Raw genomic sequence first — 20,507 nt, 5'->3', positions numbered from 1 at the left:
CCCTTTCACGAGTCCTTTTTCTTTTTTTTAATTTGATTTATATGCCGCCCTTCTCCGGAGACTCAGGGCGGCTTACAATGCGTTAAGCAATAGCCTCCATCCTTTTGTATATTTATACAAAGTCAGCTTATTGCCCCCACAAACCGGGTCCTCAGTTTACCTACCTTAGAAAGGATGGAAGGCTGAGTCAACCTTGAGCCTGGCGGGATTCGAACTTACAGTAATTGCAGACAGCTGGTGTTAATCACAATGCTATCAGTCTGCTGAGCTACTTTAGCCGTGATGAAGGTTGAAGTAGATAGAATAAATGCAGAAGGTCTTCAATGTCCCACCAAACCTAGTTTAATAATAAACCTAGTTTATTTAAGGAAAGTCAAGCCACTTTGGCCAAAGCAAGCAACTTTTGACCCTTCCTTGCACCAAGGAAGAGAGAGAGACTGGTAAGTTGAACCAGCTCCTGAGCAAAAGCTGCTTCTCTGCCATCTTGGTTCTCTCTTATAGACACACCTGGAAGGATGCCAAGATGATTTTTCTTGACACGGTCCTTGCCTTTGAAGGCCTGGCTGCTGGGATCTTGGGGAGGGGGTATGTGTGCTGGCAAAAGGAAATTAAAAAGGGGAGACCCACGGATTGGGGGGTTCTTCATGCAAGAGAGCAGGGAGACCCTTGGCGGGAAGGTTTTTTGGCCTGGAGATGTTCCTCTCCAGAAAGGAAGGAGTGGATTTGGGAGGCAGGTGGGAACCCAAGATCCCAGCTAGACTGGCCTCCCTACATGTCCTTGGCCTCCACTCCCTCCCAGTCTCTATAATCCAGCGGAAAAGCCAAGAAGAGCAAAGATCTAAGGTAGCTTCCGTTCTCTTGTCTCCTCTCTAGGTCTGGAGCTCAAAATAGGAGCCATCTCCGCTTGACTTTTGTCGCCCACCCTCCGACGGCCCAGTTTCCTTCTTCTCTCTGCTCTTCTTCTTCTTCCTCCTCATCCATCTCCTAAAAAAACGGCTTCTTCTGGGCATCAATTGCTTTCCTCAATGACTTGATCCTGTGGGCCATCAAGACTTCTTCAAGGATGGAGTCCCACCAGACCAACTTCTTCTCCTGCTGCCTCCTCTCCAGCGTGGGATCCATGCCTCTCTCTCCTTTAGGTCCAACCGAGGAAAACCAGGTTGGGGGAGGAGAGCTGTCTCAAGAAGGTCCATTCTTGGTCAACGGTGGAACGATGGAGCGTGGAGACTTGGGAAGAAGTAGGACGTTGATTTTTGGATGGATTTGAGATGGACTTACTTGAGACAGGTGGATTGAAGATCAGAAGGCAGCCACTTTTTTGGGGGGGGGGCTCATACTCACAGCGTCTCCCCCCCTCCCCACTTTCCCCAGCCCACACCATCTTCTCACAGGCATTGGTGAAGGTTGGGTTGACGTCAACGGTCCAAGCCAAAATTCAGCTACCTCTAACTTTGTACATCTCAACCACGCGATGGTCCTTGCAAAAGAGGGGGAGCAACCCATGCTCTCCAGATGCTACCAAGGGGCCTCCCTGAGCCTCCCTCACCCTAAACCACGCTAGCCAGAGTCGATGGGCATTGTAGTCCTGGAGGTTTGAGAAAACCACAGGTTCCCCCGATCTTTTTTCTAAGCTCCCCGAAGACGGATTATTGAAACGATAAGTTTGATGATCGCCAAAGCGGAATTTCTCCCAAATAACTTAGAGAAGGAAATTTCTCCCCCTCGACTCCTCACAGAAGGTAGTGGAGGAATTTTGAATATTAATTGCCAATAATGTCAATCATGTTTGACATAATTGCCTTCTTTTTTTTTTTCTCTCCTTCCCCCAGCCTCCTTATCAGATTATTTTCTGGATTTGGGGCATTTGCTTGCTTCCAAAATTTTGAAAAAAAGATGAGTTTTGGAAGTTTGAAAGCTGAAATGATCATTTTTCTCTCTCTCTCTCTGCTGCAGAGAAGTAACAGTAACAGAGTTGGAAGGGATTTTGGAGGTCATTTAGTCCACACAGGAGACTAGGGATTCGAACTGCCGAACTGAAGGAATTGAATCTTGCACCCCGGTTTCAAACAACCAAAATGGCGAACTTTTTTTTTTTTCCCCTGGGGTCTCGTGAGAATTGGGAGGCAGACGAAGGAGGGAGTTTGAGGAGTGGGAGGTGGGAAGGAGGGCGGATAGAACTAGTGTGGCTGCCCCTGTCCCAAGTTGTGAAATAAGACACACACCCACACACACAAATTCAAAGTGGCCGGAGGTTATTTTGGCATCATACAACAAGCCGTCTCTTGCGAGATGTACGAGATCCAGGCTGAAGCGAGAGGGCAGGGGAGCCCTTGGGAAACAGACCTACGGAGGTCCAGGACTTCTCGGGGGTTGTGAACCTTAAAGGACTACAGAACTCATCGTCCACCGCTCCGTCCTGAAGCTCCAAGAAACCAAGAGAGAATCCTTGGACTGAAAAAAAAAAAAATCTGGATTTCTCTCCGTTTTCACCAGCCCGGCCGAGTCTGTTTCTTCTCTTCCAAGATGGCAGAGCCTCTCTTACAAAATCTCCGCTTCTTCCCAGGAAGAAAAAAATCCCTTTGGGAAAAAAAATTATATATATATATATATATATAAATTTTCTTTCCACTCCTTTTACGACCCTCTCAGCTTCTTCTGCAGCCAAAATATTTTGGCCAAGAAGCAGCCCGGCGTACGGCACGAGAGAACGGTCCATCCGTCCTGGTTTTTTTCCCCCCTTCGTACGGACGGATCACACGGATGCTTCTTTTTTAAAAACAGAAACAAATAAAAAAAAAAATAAAAAAAAACCAAAGGGAAGGAGAATGAGGGAAAAATGAAGGGGAGGGGGAAGCGAAGTCCCATCCGTAACACGACAGCTGGCCGAAGATCGGAACTTCTCCCTCTTATGAAGGCTCCGTCGTAAAATTTAGGCAAAACTTTCAGATGCGTTAAGACGGATCGGTCGTGCCGGACTCTCTTTGGGGGGGGGGGATGTCTCCATTGCATCAGGACCGGACTCTTCTCAACCCCTTCATCTGCAACTTTCTTTACGCACCTCCCCTCCCAAAAAAACTTTGCTCCCCAACTTTCTGGAATAGCTCGGTGCGTGTACAAAATTATACCCAAGGAGTATAATCAGATTTCTGTCCCCTCCCGGGGAAGCGAGTTTCACCTGCGTGTCTCTGCCGGCAACGTTCGTCTTTTTAAAAAGACGAACGTCTTTTTCCCACCTTTAAAAAAAAAAAAACGCCAGAAAGAGCAGAAAAAAGAATATGTTTACAGTCTCTTTTGCTGATCCAGTAATTGTAAATAATTCCATTGCGATTTAGCGGCAATTAATATTTTTTCGGGGGGGGGGAGGGATTTTCGATCCTTCGGTCTTCTTCTCGTTTCTGATCTTAGAAGAGTTTCAAAACTTTGTTTTCTTTTATTTTCTTCTTTTCTTTCATTTTCTCTCTGTCTCTTTCTCTCTCATGTCCCTTTTTCTCTCTTTCTGTCTCTGTCTCTCTCTCTGCCTCTCTCTGTGTCTCGCTCTCTTTTTCTGTCTCTGTTCTTCTGTCTCTCTCTCTTTCTCGCTGTGTGTCTCTTTCTGTTTCTCTCTGTCTCTCTCTCTCTCTGTCTCTCTGTGTGTCTCGCTCTCTTTTTCTGTCTCTCGTCTCTGTCCCTCTGTCTCTCTCTCTCTCTCTCTCGCTGTGTGTCTCTTTCTGTTTCTCCGTCTCTCTCTGTTTCTCTCTCTGTCTCTCTGTCTCTGTCTCTCTGTGTGTGTCTCTCTCTCTTTGTCTCTCTCTGTTTTTCTCTCTGTGTCTCTTGTTGGGTCTCCCTGTTCTTTTTTTACCCCTCTTCTTTTCCTTCCTTCGATTATTTCACTTTGGGAGGGGGGGCTGGGAGGGGGGTTTAATAGTGATTTTGTTTAGAAGGACCAAGGGAAGAAGGGGGTTCAAAGAAGTGGAAAAAAAGGGGTGGGGAACAGTGATTTTCAGACAATATCAAGGCTTAAATTATTGATTATTTATTGCTGTTTACTTTGAATAATTTATTTTTCTTTTTCTGTTTCAATAAAATAAGCGAAAAACTAGAATGAGACGATCTACTCTTTGGCTCGTAAGAGCGATATGGTGAGGATACGCTAAGAATATATATATATATATTCTTAGCCATTGTATGGTCATTAAGTGAATTTGGCTCCCCCCCCCATTGACTTTGCTTTTCGTAAGCTGGCTGGGGAAGGTCGGGAACGGCGATCACGTGATCCCCGCGGTCATAAATTTTGATCATGTGACCGTGGAGATGCGACAGCCATAAGGACGAGAACCTGTCATAAGTCATTTTTTTTTCAGGGGTGTTGTAACTTCGGACGTTTGCTAAACGGATGCTCGTAAGTCGAGGACCACATCACTGTGAAAACTGAGGTGGATCTGGGCATTAAAACGTTGAAACGGGACATGAGTTGGGGGTTTGGGTGAGGGAAAAGACCCCTTTTAAAGAGTTTTTAGCAATTTTGATTGGAGTTTGGTCCTGGGATCAGCCCTGCCAGAGGGAACTGAGAAGAGACCCATTTTTGGGGGGAGTCCAGAGTCACGACATGGTCTCCAGCAGCTGCCGAGAGAAAGGATGGAGGCTTTGGGAGGAACACACCCCAAAATCAGCTCCCTCTGGGTAGGACTTTGTAGGTCTGGAAGCCCCCTCGCCTCCTGGTCCAGCTGGAGTCCAAACACTCCGAAATCTGAACGTTCTCGCGGTCCACCAGAATTTTTTCATCCAAGCTTTTTGAAGTCTGAACGTCCAACGTGATCCCGAGGGCTGAAGGAGACCGGCTTGAGGGATTCGGAGGAGAACCAGTCCAAGACGACACCGCCCCATTGTTGTCTCTGGCCAACGGGGACCTCTGTCCCGGGAGGAGCTCCACAACTATTGCATGCAAACCTTGGTGCCCACCACAAAATCCGGGTCGGTAGCATGCACACGAGGAAGGTCTCCGGCCAGCCCCGTCTTTCTCCATCCAGGGGTGGCCCTTCTCGCCATCTCAAGGAGGTCCTCGGAAAACGTGGAGCTCCGGAGCGTCAGAGGAAGTCCTTGGTGATGGCCTCGGCGAAGTTGGGGGCCGCCATGAGGATGGTGATGGAACAGACGATGTGGAAGAGGACAAAGAGTACCAGGCAGAGTCGGTCAATGACGGCCCCGGCGAACTTCCACTGGTTGCAGGTGGCCCTGGAGACGTCTTGGCTGCGGAAGCGTTGAGCCACGTATCTCAGCTCCTTCAGGATGGAGCTCAGGTGGGGGGCAGAGAGAGGGTCCTCCGGGATGGAGGACGGAAGCTCCGGGGAGAAGAGGAAGGGACGGGGTACGTCGGGGGGTTTGGTGGGGAAGGGGGCAGGAGCGACGGCAGCAATGGGGATCCCTGCGTAGACCAGGTGGCCGTTGGCGATGGGCCCAGCCGGACGGGTTGGCGGGCTGCCTGCTCCGTCACTGTTGTCCGAGCTGCAGCTCAGCAAACTGGGGGTGCAGGGGGGGCGCCCCTGGGGTTCTTCTCCCGGTTGGCGCATCCTCAAGAGCCAGGCGCCCCAGTTCAGCACCAGCACCTGGACCTGCGTGGAAGAAGCTGCTGGATGAGAGAAGGGGACCCCAAATCTCGCTTGGAGTCGAGATCACTGAAAGGACCAAAGGAGAAGGGGAAGGGAAGATTTGGGGACTTCAATTCCCAGAATTCCCCAGCCAGCACATCATAAAACATGCTGGCGGGGGAATTCTGGGAATTGAAGTCCACCCATCTTTAAAGCATTTAAGAGCCTTGGTAGTACAGTGGTTTAATGCACCCTGTTATTAACACAGCTGCCTGCAATTTCTGCAGGTTTGAATCTTACCAGGCTCAAGGTCGACTCAGCCTTCCATCCTTTCTAAGGTAGGTAAATTGAGGACCCGGATTGTGGGGGCAATAAGCTGACTTTGTATAAAATATACAAAAGTATGAAGGCGATTGCTTAACGCATTGTAAGCCGCCCTGAGTCTCCGGAGAAGGGCGGCATATAAATAAATAAATTTAAAAAAAGCATGCTGGCTGGGGGATTCTGGGAGTTGAAGTCCACCCATCTTAAAGTGGCCAGCATAGAGAAACACTGCTCTGGACTGTGCCACGTTTTGATGGAAGCCCCCAACTCACATACGTAAGAATACAATCATACTCTTTTCTTTCTTTTTAACACACCCAAAACAGAGAATTATAAAAAAAAAAATAGGAGAGCTCGCCAGGACAAGGAACCTGCCATTCAAGTTGGTGAAAGTGCATCTCCGGTGGTTTAAAAGGTGGCATATTATGCCAGCCAAGGGGCAAGATCCACAAAGGGAGGCACCCCACAGCAGGAGACAGAAATGATACCTTTGGCAGGAAGTTATGGAAAGTTCATAATCTTTAATCCCGAAATGTTTGCCAGGAGGCCCCCGATGGATGGAGAGAGCAGGGATAAGTTTCACCCGCACACCCCCAAATCTCAAAACGGGAGGTGGCACTCACCCATCTTGGCATGGAGCCGCCGTCGGGATCGTGGTGATGATACTGGAGGACAAAGACCGTGGTCATCACGGAGAGACCCACCATCCCCATGGTGCTGGCAAAATACTGCCCTGCAGGAGGGAATCAGATTGGAGCAATCCCGGTGGGATCCCGCCTTTGATTCCCCCACCCCCACCCCAAATACAAACCAGCCAGGGTTTTTTTTACCACCAGTTCTGTGGGTGTGGCTTGGTGGGCGTGGCAGGGGAAGGATATTGTAAAATCTCCATTCCCACCCCACTCCAGGGGAAAGTTACTGCAAAATCCCCTTTTCCTCCCGATCAGTTGGGATTCGGGAGGCAGAGAATAGATGGGGGCGGGTCCAATCAGAAGTGGTATTTACCGGTTCTCCAAACTACTCAAAATTTCCGCTACCGGTTCTCCAGAACTGGTCAGAACCTGCTGCAACCAGCCTCCCAAGAAAAGCATGACCCAACTAGGTAACATCATCAGTCCTAGAAGGGAGTGGGGTTTGAGGAGAGGGGCGGGGTCCTTGGTGCTCTCTGAGCTTGGTGGAGACGTTTCATGACCCAACTAGGTAACATCATCAGTCCTAGAAGGGAGGGGATGGGAGGAGGAGGAGGAGGGGCCCTTCCAGCAAAAACTCAACAGCCCAACCAGCTTCTTCCTTCGTGCCAGAGTTTGGCTGTGTCCGTCGAGACCTTACTGACCTTCCTTGCAAAGGTAGAAAATCGGAGTTGGCGCAGGCGTACCCCGAGTTTGGGAGAGGGAGGAAGGCCGGTGTGTGTGTGTGTGTGTGTGTGTGTGTGCTCTTGTTGAAATTAAATTCCCCTTTTCCAGCCTCACCTATCAGTGGCACCGAGTCAGAGGTGGCTGGCATCACTTCAGCCACCACCAACATGAAGACGGTGAGCGACAGCAGCACGGTGATGCCTGGGGAGGAAAGGAGACCCCAAAAGGTTAGGTGGGGGGGGGTGTTTGTCCCATGGAGTTTTCCTTGAAGAGGGAGCCCCCGGGTCAGCCCCACCTGCCTCGGCCTCAAGTCTTCCCGTCTGCAAAATGGGGAGAGTTCTTAGAGACTGACCTCCAAATCTATCAGGCTTAGACCAGTTTTTTTGGCACAGGAGGGAAGGGAGTTTTACTTTTTGTCCTCGTAGACCAAAGGGTGGGGAATTATGGCCCTTTTGAGGACTTGGGGTCCCAGAATTCCTCAGCCAGCCAGGCTCCGTCTCCCAACTGGGCAACTTTTAAGACTTGGGGACTTCAACTCCCAGAATAATCCTTTCTCTGAAATGGTCTAAGCAGGAGGTTGGACTAGATGACCTCCAAGGTCCCTCCCAACTCTGTTTATTCCATTCCATTCCATTCCATATTTTCTATTCTATTCTATTCTATATTATTATTCTATTCTATTCTATTCTATTCTATTCTATTCTATTCTATTCTATTCCATTCCATATTTTCTATTCCATTCCATTCCATAATTCTATTCTATTCTATTCTATTCTATTCTATTCTATTCTATTCTATTCTATTCTATATTATTATTCTATTCCATTCCATTCCATTTCATATTTTCTACCACTGTTCTATTCTATTCCTGTCCCCAGCCTCCAGAGACTCCTAGAGAGGCTCCTACAGACTCCTAGAGAGGTTCTGGAGGCTGGGGAGGACAGCAAAAAAACGTCACTTCCTGTCCCACCGGGAGTTGGGGAATGGGCCGTTTGAGGCCTTGGGAGGGCCTCCGAGGGAGTGGGGGAGGCCGTTCCCGCCGTTCCCAGATGCACAGAGACGGTCTGGAACCAGGTAAGGAGGAATAAAACGGGCCTACCGGGCCATCCTGTGCCAGGAGCGGGGGCCGGGGGGGGGGGGCGGGGGGGAGGGGGTTGCGCACACATGCGCGTGGGCACGTGGGCGCGCGACCCTCCCCCGCCCCCCCCTCTCCTGGCACGTGATGGCAAAAAAGGTTTAAGCCACCCCTGAATCTCTCTATTCTATATTATTATTATTCTACAATATTCTATTCTATATTATTCTATATATTCTATATTATTATTATTCTACAATATTCTATTCTATATTATTCTATATATTCTATATTATTATTCTATATTTTATATTATTCTATATTCTCTATTACTATTCTACTCTATTCTATATTATTATTCTATATTTTATATTATTTTATTTTATTTTATTTTATTTTAAATTTATATACCGCCCTTCTCCCTGAGGACTCAGGGCGGTGTACAACCAGAATTAAAAAACATGGAATACAAATATTAAAAACAATTAAAATTTGGCCCAAAATTAAAAATACAAACCAATTAAAACATTTAAAATTTCTTCTTAAGCCAGCCCGGCTTGCTGGAAAAAGTGGAATATATTATTCTATATTCTATATTATTATTCTACTCTATACTATTCTATATTATTATTCTACTATATTCTATATTATTCTATATTCTATACTATTATTCTACTCTATTTTATATTATTATTCTATATTTTATATTATTCTATATTCTATATTACTATTCTATATTTTATATTATTATTCTACTCTATTCTATACTATTCTATATTCTATATTACTATTCTACTCTATTCTATATTATTATTCTACTATATTCTATATTATTATTATTCTACTATATTCTATATTATTCTATATTCTATACTATTATTCTACTCTATTATATTATTATTCTATATTTTATATTATTCTATATTCTATATTACTATTCTATATTTTATATTATTATTCTACTTATTCTATGCTATTATTCTATATTATATATTACTATTCTACTCTTCTATTCTATATTATTATTCTACTATATTCTATATTATTATTCTACTATATTCTATATTATTCTATATTCTATACTATTATTCTACTCTATTTTATATTATTCTATATTTTATATTATTCTATATTCTTTATTACTATTCAATATTTTATATTATTATTCTACTCTATTCTATACTATTATTCTATATTCTATATTACTATTCTACTCTATTCTATTCTATATTATTATTCTACTCTATTCTATACTATTATTCTATATTCTATATTACTATTCTACTCTATTCTATTCTATACTATTATTCTACTCTATTCTATATTATTATTATTCTACTATATTCTATATTATTATTCTACTATTTTATTCTATATTATTCTATATATTCTATATTATCATTCTACTCTATTATATTCTATATTATTATTCTACTCTACTCTACTCTATTCTTCATTCCTCAGCTAGCCATGCTGGCTCAGGAATTCTGGGAGTTGAAGTCCACAAGTCATAAAAGGGCCCGTGTTCCCCACTTCTGTTGGAGACTATCGGGGTCCTTGCTCTACAAAATCTATTTTGTTTTAAGATGTTTGTTTCACGGACTAAAAGGTTTTCTACCTCTCCCTTTTCTACTTGCAAAAAAAAAAAAATCTCTCAAAATTTCGCTCTCCCTCGCCCGGCTCCTTGTGCCCATGAGTTTTACCCAGAGAAATCTTCTCCCCAGAATCGGCGGGCAAGAGGAAGACCAAAAACGTCACGGCCGAAAGGAGCAAGCAAGGCACCAGCATATTCAGGGCGTAGTACAGCGTCCGGCGGCGCATAATGACCACGAAGGTGACATCCAGGTACGGCTCCCGGCAACAGTCGTAGAAAACTCGGTTCTCGCTGCCAGGGACACCTGTGGGATGGAGAGGAAAAGTCCACTTCTATGGGGGCCCTGGTGTTGTGGCCCGCCAGCAGATCTGGCAGCAGATTCAGACAGTGAGGAGGTTGGGGAGGAACCTGGGCCAGTCCTGGAGTCTGGGGAGGGCTCTGATGAGGGCTCTGCGTTGGAGGCAGAGAGGGGTACAGGGCTGTCTGACAGTTGTCAGCTGCCTTCGGAATCGGACATCAGTGAGGCAGACGAACAGCTGGAGCCTGTTCCCAGAGCTGCCAGATGAAGGGAACAGCTAAAGAACAAGGGGCGACTCAGGAGTAAAGCCACAGGTGGACGATGAATGGTCCCTCCCAGAGGGAATAAAAGAGGAGCGAAAGGGGAGTGGAGTTTGCAGGAGGCAATTAGTTCATTCCTGCATTCTTGCCAAGTATTGCAGGCGTCTGAAAGATATCGGCTTGGCCCCTCTCCAAACCTGATAAAGGTCGGTAATGGTGAACTATCTTGAAAGACTGTGGGAGAGGAAAGAACTTTGCTGGAGAGGAATTCACTGTCAATTAAATAAAAGGGGGTTTATCGGGCCGAGGACTCGGTTTCGTGCTGCTGGGGAAGCCTAGATCAGAACACGGGGGGCTCTAGCAATGCCAGAGGGGCTTCCGGATTGGGAAGGGTGACCTAACTCTTACCCACAAGGTCCCACTCGCCATTGGAGACGTAGCCCGACGTGTCGCTCTCCAGCATACGGAGATCGAGCAGCCAGCCGTCGTGAGTCCAGGACCCGAACTTGAGGTCGCATTTTTGGGTGTCAAAGGGGAACCAACGGACGTCGATTCGACAGGTGCTTTTCAAGATCCCTGCAGGAAATGGGGGAGAAGGGGGGGAATGAAGATTGTAAGGGATGGCACAGGTTAAAAGTGGGGTGATTGGTCCCCGCTGAGCTTTGTTGTTTTCTTGGAGATATTTCATGACCCAACTAGGGAACATCATCAGTGCTAGAAGGGAAGGGGGGGGGAGGAGGAGGAGGAGGAGGAGAAGAAGAAGAAGAGGAGGAAGAGGAGGAGGAGGAGAAGCAGGAGGAAAGGAGGAGGAGGAGAAAAGGAGGAAGAAGAAGAGGATGAAGAAGAAGAGGGAGAGGAGGAGGAGGAGAAGCAGGAGGAAAGGAGGAGAAGAAGAAGAGGAGGAGGAGAAGAGAAGGAGAAGGAGAGGACAACGATGATGACTGTGGGGTCCTGGTTGATTGTTTTCTTGCAGACGTTTCACGACCCAACTAGGGAACGTCATCAGTGTTCGGATAAAAAGATTTCCTCAAACGGTTGGGCTGCAGCAAAATCTCAAACTCCTTTTCTAAAATCTAGAACTATTTTTGTAGAAAAGTCGCGCAGGAGCCTCTGTGTAAAATAAGAGACCTCCATTCTGCTCGGCAATTCGAACCCTATGCAATATACCCGACTGGTCAAATGGTTTTATTCTTTTTATTTATTTTTTTTAAAAAAAGAAAGATCTTCTTTTTTGTACCCTTCCCGTCTCACCTGGGGGCAGCCACTGGCAGTAACCGCTGGAATTCACCAAGACATGGGTGTGAAGGGTGGAGTCGAATTCCTCGTTGGCACTGAGAAGAAAAATTGGGGAAGGGGACACAAGGACATCCCCCCCACACACACAAACACACTTCAGAGTCAGAAATTTCCAAGCTGCAATCAAAACATTTACACTCCTCACCCCTTCCTGAGAGCAGAAAGGACCCCCACCCCCAATAACAGCCTAGGCCAGGGCAGGGTCTCCAACATGGCGACTTTAAGACTGGTGGACTTCAACTCCCAGCATTCCCTTGTGGCTGGCTGGGGAATTCTGGGAGTCGAAGTCCACAAGTCTTAAAAGTGGCCGTATTTGGAGATGCCTAGAATAATCCTGACCCACAATTTGAAATCTAACAAAGGTTGCAAGATGGAGGGGGGGGGGGAAACAAGAATTAAACTCTTTAACTAAAAAAAACACAAAAGCCCCTCCCCCAAGAATTTAAATTATTTAAATAAAATAATTATTTAAAGCCTGCCGAGACGTTTTCACAACTGCCACCGGCTTTGTCCCTTCTGCAAGATCTTTCTTAACCGGTTTTGTATCCACTCCAGGGACCCCACAAGTGTGTCCCCCCCCCCCAATTTTTGGACTTAACTGCCTTACCTGTTGTACAGAAGGATGTCCGGCTTCCACACCTGGTCGGCCGAGAAACGTAGCGTCTTCACCCCGGGATATTCGGATTCGTTCCATCGCAAATAGTGATCGTACCAGTACTAAAAAAAAAAGGCAGGCCATGTTTTACAAGGCGCCTAATTTTGGGGTGCCCTTTCCCTTATCTTTTATCACCCTTAAATTATATATATATATATATATATATATATAGATAGATAGATAGATAGATAGATAGATAGATAGATAGATAGATAGATATAGATATAGATATATAGATATATAGATATATAGATATATAGATATATAGATATAGATATAGATATATATATATATACATACATACATACATACATACATACATATATATGTATACACATACATACATACATACATACATATATATGTATACACATACATACATACATACATACATATATATGTATACACATACATACATACATATATATGTATACACATACATACATACATATATATGTATACACATACATACATACATACATACATACATATATATGTATACACATACATACATACATACATACATATATATGTATACACATACATACATACATACATACATATATATGTATACACATACATACATACATACATACATATATATATATATATATATATGTATACACATACATACATATGTATGTATGTATGTATTTTTAAAATGTACCATTTGCAGCCAGACGTTGGTGATGAGGACTTGATTCTTTTCGTCCTGCAAAAAAAAAAAATGTTTCTTAGAAACACCTAAAAAGCCTCACACTCTTTAAAAATTCAAAAAGCACTCTTAGCTCCAGGCAATTTTGTTTAATCCTAAAGCAGTCCTCGATTTACGACCGATTCAAACTTACAACCTACATGGAAAAGGGGGATTTACCTGGCGGTTCTAACATTTGAATGGTCGTTTTAATCCCCATTCCTTCCCCACTCCTGGGAGAAGGATATTGCAAAATCCCCATTCCCACCCCACTCCTGGGAGAAGGATATTGCAAACTCCCCATTCCCACTCCACTCCTGGGGGAAGGGTATTACAAAATCCCCATTCCCTTCCCACTCCTGGGGGAAGGGTATTGCAAAATCCCCATTCCTTCCCCACTCCTGGGGGAAGGGTATTGCAAAATCCCCATTCCCACTCCACTCCTGGGGGAAGGGTATTACAAAATCCCCATTCCCTTCCCACTCCTGGGGGAAGGGTATTGCAAAATCCCCATTCCCACCCCACTCCTGGGAGAAGGATATTGCAAACTCCCCATTCCCTTCCCACTCCTGGGGGAAGGGTATTGCAAACTCCCCATTCCCACCCCACTCCTGGGGGAAGGGTATTGCAAAATCCCCATTCCTTCCCCACTCCTGGGAGAAGGATATTACAAAATCCCCATTCCCACCCCACGCCTGGGATGAAGGATATTACAAAATCCCCATTCCCACCCCACTCCTGGGGGAAGGATATTGCAAACTCCCCATTCCCACCCCACTCCTGGGGGAAGGGTATTGCAAAATCCCCATTCCCACCCCACTCTGGGGCCAGCCAGAGGTGGTATTTGCCGGTTCTCCGAACTACTCAAAATTTCCGCTACCGGTTCTCCAGAACCTGCTGGATTTCAGCCTTGCGTGGAGCCCAAAATATCTTGGAATGTAGAGGGATGACTTCAGCTGGAAAATCAGGAACCTGCCGGAGATGTCCATGTTTCGGCGTTCATCTCCAGAACTTACCAGGTCCATGATCTGCATAAGACTGAGGGTGAAGTGGACAGTGATGGCTTGGGCGTCATCGCCCACGGGTCTCTCCAAGGGGAGGTAGTCTTCCATCAGGTCCTTCAGCAGTTGCCGCTGGTGGAGGCCTCCTTCGGAGTCTGCAAACCAAGAGTTGGACATGAATGTTGAGGAGAACATCAAGATCCAGAATTTGGGGAGATGTTTTTTCCTGGAATCTCCTGCTCTGGCAAGTCCATCTCCGTGCTGAGCTGCTTGGCTTGCCCTGAAGGTTAAAAGACAAGGGTGCCTCTGAGCCGTTAGAAGAGTGCTGCTCAACCTTCTTCTTCCGAAACTTTTCTTTTCTTGGATTTATCCATGGTTGAAATGCTCAATAAATCGCGTGACAGCGTGTGTCGCACATTGGCGGTTATGACACATATTTTGAATGACGGGGAGCCGCAGGAAAAGGGTAAAAGAGCTACATGCGGCTCCAGAGCCGCAGGTTGCTGACCCCTGCTCTAACCCAACCTGATCTTTTCACCCCAGATTTAAATCCCCTGACCCAAAGACTTGCCCCCCCTCCCCTTCCGCCCCGTACAAATTGCATCACAGAAGAGTCAGAAAACTCGTGCCACCCCCTCCCACCCCCCACGGCTCTGCTAATGCAAATCTGCCAGCAGGGATCTTGAATGGAAGGAGGGGGGAAAGGTGCCCCCCACCCCACCCCAGGCCCTCAAGGAACTCTCCAGCCCTCCCTTCCCCGCCCCCCCTCCCTCCCTTCCCCATTCAGCAAAGCAGCAACGCAACATGCAAAAATTTAACTCCCGTAGGCAGAGAAGAGGGATGCATGGGCTTGCGTGCCCGCAAAGCAGAACGACACACAAACGCACAAAAGGGGCAGAAGGCAGAGTGTGGCAAAATAGAACACACATACATCCACACACAGACACACAAACACAAACACACACCAGCCGAGGCTCAATGAGAAGGCTATTCTGAAGGACAGCTATCCAACCCCCAAACAATATTACCCATTGAAGCTGGACCTGAAATGGGGGGCAAAAAAATGGAATTTGGCGTTTCTGGAAACCTTCAAAGCAGACGGTCTGAATTCGTAAGGGGGGGGTATAAAACCCCTTTCCTAAACCCCAGGGGTTTTTAGCTCCCCCCCCAAAGCCTTTTGAAGCCACACACCTGCTCCTGCCAGGTTACGATGCCAGTGAGGAGACGTGGGCAGGACAGGTGGGTGGCTGGAGAGGAAGAGGAAGGAGAGGAAGGAAGAGCCTTACCTGGGAAGAAGAGGAAGAAGAAGAAGGCGAGGAGGCGAGCGGAGGAATCCGTATCCATGTCGGTTTGGAAAAAAACAGGATTTAAATTCCCCCAAATCTTTCCTGCCTGCCTGCCTGCTTTGGACCAGAGAGCGGAGGAGAAGGAGAAGAGAGGATGTACAGCTTAGCAAAGACAGAAAATCAAACCGTCAGGAGAGGAGGAGAGAGGGAGGGAGGGAAGGAGGGAAAGGAAGAAAAAAAGAGAAAGAAAGAAACTGCATTCCAGCCATCCTTCATCCCTTTTACAGAGGGGCCTAAAGCATCTCTCTCTCTCTCTCCTGGAGACCCCCTCCCCATTTCCGAGGAACGCACACACACTACCCCCCCCCCCCAGAATGAGAGAGGCAGGCAAAAGTGTGGGTGGGCTTGGAGAAGGGACAAGGAGGCGGGAGGGTCTGCAGGCAGCCAAGATGGAGAGGCTGCAGCCAGCCAGCCTAGAGGAGGAGGAAGAGGAGGAGGAGGAAGAGGCCAGGCTGGAAATAACTGGGCCATCGCCCCCCCCCCCACCCCTGACCACCTCCTCCTCCAGCCCTCTCTGACCACAGAGTCAGCTTCCATCCTCCAGAGGCTCGCTTGGCCAGGCTGCCATCCCAGCAGGAAGCTCCTCGAAGCCTGGCAGGGCCAGCCTAGGGGGTGCCCTAGAGGTCATCCAGTCCAGCCCCCCTTCAGCTATGGAATTAGCAGATGCTGGGGTCATGCAGGTGCTTTGCTAGCTTCTCGATGGAGGGTGTGGGGGCGGGAGGATTATTTCTCTCCATTTTATGCAAGTGAATGCAAGAGTCCTAAAATTCATTTTTTTTTAAAAAAAAAGGATCATGCCTTCTCCACTTGCCGGGAAGATCCGACTCTTGTTTTCTCTTGTCCCTCACCTTCTTAAATCCACCCCTCCCTTGAATATTGTCTTCGCTTCCTTAAGGAACGAGGGCCAAGATTAGAGCTGAAACATTTTTTTTTAAAAAAAAAAACCCCACCAGCCAAGTTTCTAGTCCCTGTTGTCAGCGAGATGTAAGGAAAGGAGACCAAGAGATTGGATGCCAATCTGTTTGCTCAGCAGACCCAACGTGAGGAGGCCGTTTCCAATATTCTGTGCTAAAATGCACACAAATAGTCTTCTTGTTGTTTTTTTAAAATAAACTGGAAAAGGGAACGTGGGAAAGTCTCGCACTCACATCCACCCGGGATTCTTCCACACGGCGGTTAAGTTTTCCAAACCGAGCCCCGGTTTTCAACCACAACAGCTGCAGTGCTGGAGAGAACATTTTTGCTTCCTTGAATGGTTTTTCACCCTGCGTGGCACGAGGATCCCCCCCCTCCACCCCCGTGGGCGTGAAAGCATTCGTTGGAAGTAGATTCTTGGCACAGGAGGAGGGAGGGGGGGATATGTGGAGGGATGGGGGGTGTGGGGAGAATGCCCAGCAGGCAAAAAAAAAAAAAAAAATACCCATTTAATGGAAATTCAGCCAGGCTTCCTGTTCTGCCCCCAAAGCTGGAAATCTCACGGGCGCTTGAGCAAAAACTGGATTTTTAAAAAATCTGCAATTTGCACAATGGTGTGTATGAGAGATCCATCTGTCCGTGTCTGTCTGTCTGCATGTATAGATAAGATAGATAGATATAGATGATGGATGGATGGATGGAAGATAGGTAGGTAGGTAGATATAGAGAGATGAGAGATAAAGAGATAGAGATAGAGATAGATATGAGATGATGGATGGATGATAGGTAGGTAGATATAGATGATATAGATAGATAGATAGATAGATAGATAGATAGATAGATAGATAGATAGATAGATAGATAGATAGATGATAGATACGAGATGATGGATGGATGGATGATAGGTAGGTAGAGATAGATAGATGATAGATAGATAGATAGATGATGGATGGATGGATGGATGGATGATAGGTAGGTAGAGATAGATAGATGATAGATAGATAGATAGATAGATAGATAGATAGATAGATAGATAGATAGATAGGAGATGATGGATGGATGGTAGGTAGGTAGGGATAGATAGATAGATAGATAGATAGATAGATAGATAGATAGATAGATAGGAGATGATGGATGGATGGATGGATGATAGGTAGGTAGAGATAGATAGATGATAGATAGATAGATAGATAGATAGATAGATAGGAGATGATGGATGGATGGTAGGTAGGTAGGGATAGATAGATAGATGATAGATAGATAGATAGATAGATAGATAGATAGATAGATAGATAGATAGGAGATGATGGATGGATGGTAGGTAGGTAGGGATAGATAGATAGATAGATAGATAGATAGATAGATAGATAGATAGATAAGATTTTCGCTGAATAAACGTAAACCATCATGTCAACTGCCATCCCTTTGTGGGCTGTTACATACATAGAAGAAAGCGAACCAAATGAAGGCTGGGGCCGTTTCATCGAATAAATCAATTTATTTAAAAGAATATGTTACAATTAGTTGTACTAATTGATTCTTACCAAACAATTTTTTTTTGTTTTAGAGTAGTTAGCTCTAAAGATGAAGAATGCCCTAACCCGCCTCCCCGTCCCCCGCCCCCATTTCTCCGAGCCCTTTCTTCCTTCTTCGCCAGGATATTCCTTCTTCACACCCCAAAATCGCAAACAAACAAACAAAGAAAAAAATAACGAGGAATATGCAGTGAAAAATTACAATTAGAAGTCTGTCAAATAAATTAAAACAGTGAGAGAGACGCACACGGAGAGCACCAGGGATCCCAGGGCTTAAATGTATATATATATAAATATATATATATTTATATATATATTTTGAACCTGAACCAAGGAGATTTTTAAAAGAAAAAAAAAGAAAAGAAAAAAGAGGAAATTTGAGGGACATGGAAACATTTTTTTTCCCCCCTTCCAGCCTTTCTTTGGATAGCAGACTGGGATGTTAAAACAAATCACAAATCCTGTAACGGAAAGAAATAATCGGAAGTTCGGAACCTTTAAAAAAAAACAGCGATGGGGAAAAAACACACCTGTGGGTTTTTCTTCGCAACGAAATGCTGGATTTTTTAAAAATGTTGCATTCTTAGAGGAATAAACATACACTTACACATAGATTTGATTCGCTCAGAAACGGGGTCATTTTTGCAACTCAAAACTCTGGGAAGCGAAGCCACGAAAACACGGTTTTTGATGGAAGAAACAAACTCTTTGGAAGTTTTGTTACCCAGCTGAGAGCTGTTGGTCCTTCTCCCCCACCTCATCCTCCATCTGCGAGTCCCTTCGGACCCCTCCCATCCCTCGGAAACCTGCGATGGTTTGCACACCCAGGGTCAACCTAGCAGGGCTGTTGTGTGCCAGACCAGCATTCCTAAGGCATCGTCCCCAAATCCTTGTTAAGAATGAGAGGTAGGTATTTTTCCGCTTTGGCACTCTCAAAGATATATTACTTCCAATGGATACCTTCCGTCTACTAAGGCGGCCAAATTTGCACTCTGCGCAGCCCAGTTGGCACGTAGAAATGAGGATGCCCGTACTCTCGGGTTTTTTTCTCGGTGGTGTTGGCTTTGGGCTAAAGCAGTGACGGCGAACCTTTTGGGCACCAGTGCAACTGGTTGGTGCACACACATTTTTGGCTGTTTTTTGGGGCCGTTTTCAGGGCCAGAAACGGCCTGAAAATGGCCCCAAAAAACAGCCCAAAAATACCCTGGAAAAGAGTCTGGAAAATGGCCTGTTTTTGGCCATTTTTCAGGCTGTTTCCGGCGCTCCGGCACCTGCGAAGACCAGCATGCCTGCCGGAAACCAGAAGAGCAGCTGCCGATGGCCACGTGCCCTCTGCATGCCACCTCTGGCACCCGTGCCATAAGTTCACCATCCCGGGGCTAAAGCAAGAGGCTAGTCCTTAAGGAGATGTGCCCTTCTAAGCACATCCTAAGCTCTGATAAAACGTCCAGAAGGATCTTTTGTTGGACATGGAACGATTGCACGCTTTTTAGTGCAATCAGCATCATCTCTGTCCTTCGAGGGCACATGGTTACCGTTACTCCCTTGCTCCTCTGAGGTCCGGCGGACGCCTTTTTTACTGTCCCAGGCAGGTGCCACCACTAAATAGTCCCCCCCATGCTGAAAAACACACACATTTCTCTAATTATGTGACTAGACCCACTCGTTTCCCCCTTCCTGCAACCTGGTCTGTCTGCGGGACTGTTTTTGTGGTTAGCAACCAGGCCTCAGCTCCCGAGCAACGAATTAGCAAAAGGGCTTTAAAAGCAGAGGGGGGGATTTAATTTTGCAGGCAGAGAGCCAAACTCAAGTCCCCATCCAACACCTTAGAAGCCAATTGCAATTTCTACTTTTGGACTCCCAGAAAAGGAGAAAAACTACTAAATTCTCTCCTCTTTCTTCAGCCCAAGAGAAAATCTGAAATGCCAAAGCTACGAAACCAAGGAAGCTTTTCAACGCCACGAGGGGAAGGGGAAAACGACAAGCACGGAAGCTGAATTTTTACAAAGGATTTAAGAGTGGTTTTTTCCCCTCTCCACCGCTGCGCTTTTGTTTGTTTTTTGTAAAATCCAAAGGTTGGGCGAGAAAACTCATTTTCCAAGTTTAAACTTCAACGTTTCTTAAGCTGCAAAATCCAAATTCCTTGCAAGAAAAGATTGCAAAATCTGGGTGGGTTTTTTGTTTTTAAAAACAGGGTTTCAGGCCTCGCCGAAGCTCTGATGGGGGACACAAGAAGGGAAGCTCTGATTTAGAAGTCCCTCTAACGTAACAGCCTCAATATGGAAAAAAAAATTATATATATATATGTATATATAAGGGCGTGATAAGTTTGTCTCTCTATATATATATTTGCTTTTGTTTTGTTTTTTTACATACATACATATATATTTCAGACAGTGCAAACGGATGTAGGGGTCTCCATCCAGTTGTTAAAAGAAAAACGGGGGGGGGGGAATTGTTCAGCGCCGTCTTATCTTTCAACAACAGGTGACTCCGAAAATGGCTACCCCCCAAAAGTAAAAATTAAAAATTTTCTGGAAACAAGAAACTGGGTGCCCCACAACCTTGTACTGGATCACGGTGGTCTCCCTCCCT

At 45.8% G+C, this 20,507-nt stretch overlaps 2 protein-coding genes and 1 long non-coding RNA gene across 10 annotated transcripts in view; 2 read left to right on the top strand and 1 right to left on the bottom strand.

Annotated features, from left to right (window-relative positions):
* Nucleotides 1-4,081, top strand: part of CELF3 (CUGBP Elav-like family member 3) — a 34,129-nt gene extending 30,048 nt beyond the window's left edge. For all 7 annotated transcript variants that reach the window (XR_015730438.1, XM_087881196.1, XM_087881198.1 and 4 more), the window contains one exon: nt 874-4,081. The gene's annotated coding sequence lies outside the window, so the exon portion shown is untranslated. The remainder of the gene's footprint in view (nt 1-873) is intronic.
* Nucleotides 3,992-15,524, bottom strand: LOC132712532 (neuronal acetylcholine receptor subunit alpha-7-like). Its single transcript, XM_087881194.1, has 10 exons — nt 15,403-15,524; nt 14,132-14,271; nt 13,089-13,133; nt 12,374-12,483; nt 11,722-11,801; nt 10,879-11,046; nt 10,022-10,216; nt 7,358-7,444; nt 6,512-6,621; nt 3,992-5,588 (listed from the first exon to the last, which is right to left on the bottom strand). Exons 1-10 carry the CDS (start codon nt 15,458-15,460, stop codon nt 5,064-5,066), a joined length of 1,518 nt encoding a protein of 505 aa, XP_087737320.1. The 5' UTR covers nt 15,461-15,524; the 3' UTR covers nt 3,992-5,063.
* LOC132712522 (uncharacterized) lies at nt 8,201-20,228 on the top strand. 2 transcript variants are annotated; one of them, XR_015730439.1, is made up of 5 exons: nt 8,201-8,317; nt 10,043-10,163; nt 10,886-11,030; nt 14,007-17,286; nt 17,358-20,228. It is a non-coding gene; the product is annotated as an uncharacterized LOC132712522 (long non-coding RNA). The 2 variants fall into 2 exon arrangements; XR_015730440.1 differs by lacking the exon at nt 14,007-17,286 and having other exon boundaries at nt 19,817-20,228.
* Nucleotides 20,229-20,507: the final 279 nt, after the last annotated feature.

This window comes from Pantherophis guttatus, chromosome 18 (assembly GCF_059756535.1).
Source record: "Pantherophis guttatus breed Tessera chromosome 18, ASM5975653v1, whole genome shotgun sequence".
Taxonomy (NCBI): Eukaryota; Metazoa; Chordata; class Lepidosauria; order Squamata; family Colubridae; genus Pantherophis; species Pantherophis guttatus.
The sequence above is the reverse complement of the archived record's forward strand: the minus strand, read 5'-3'. Positions and strand labels throughout refer to the sequence as shown.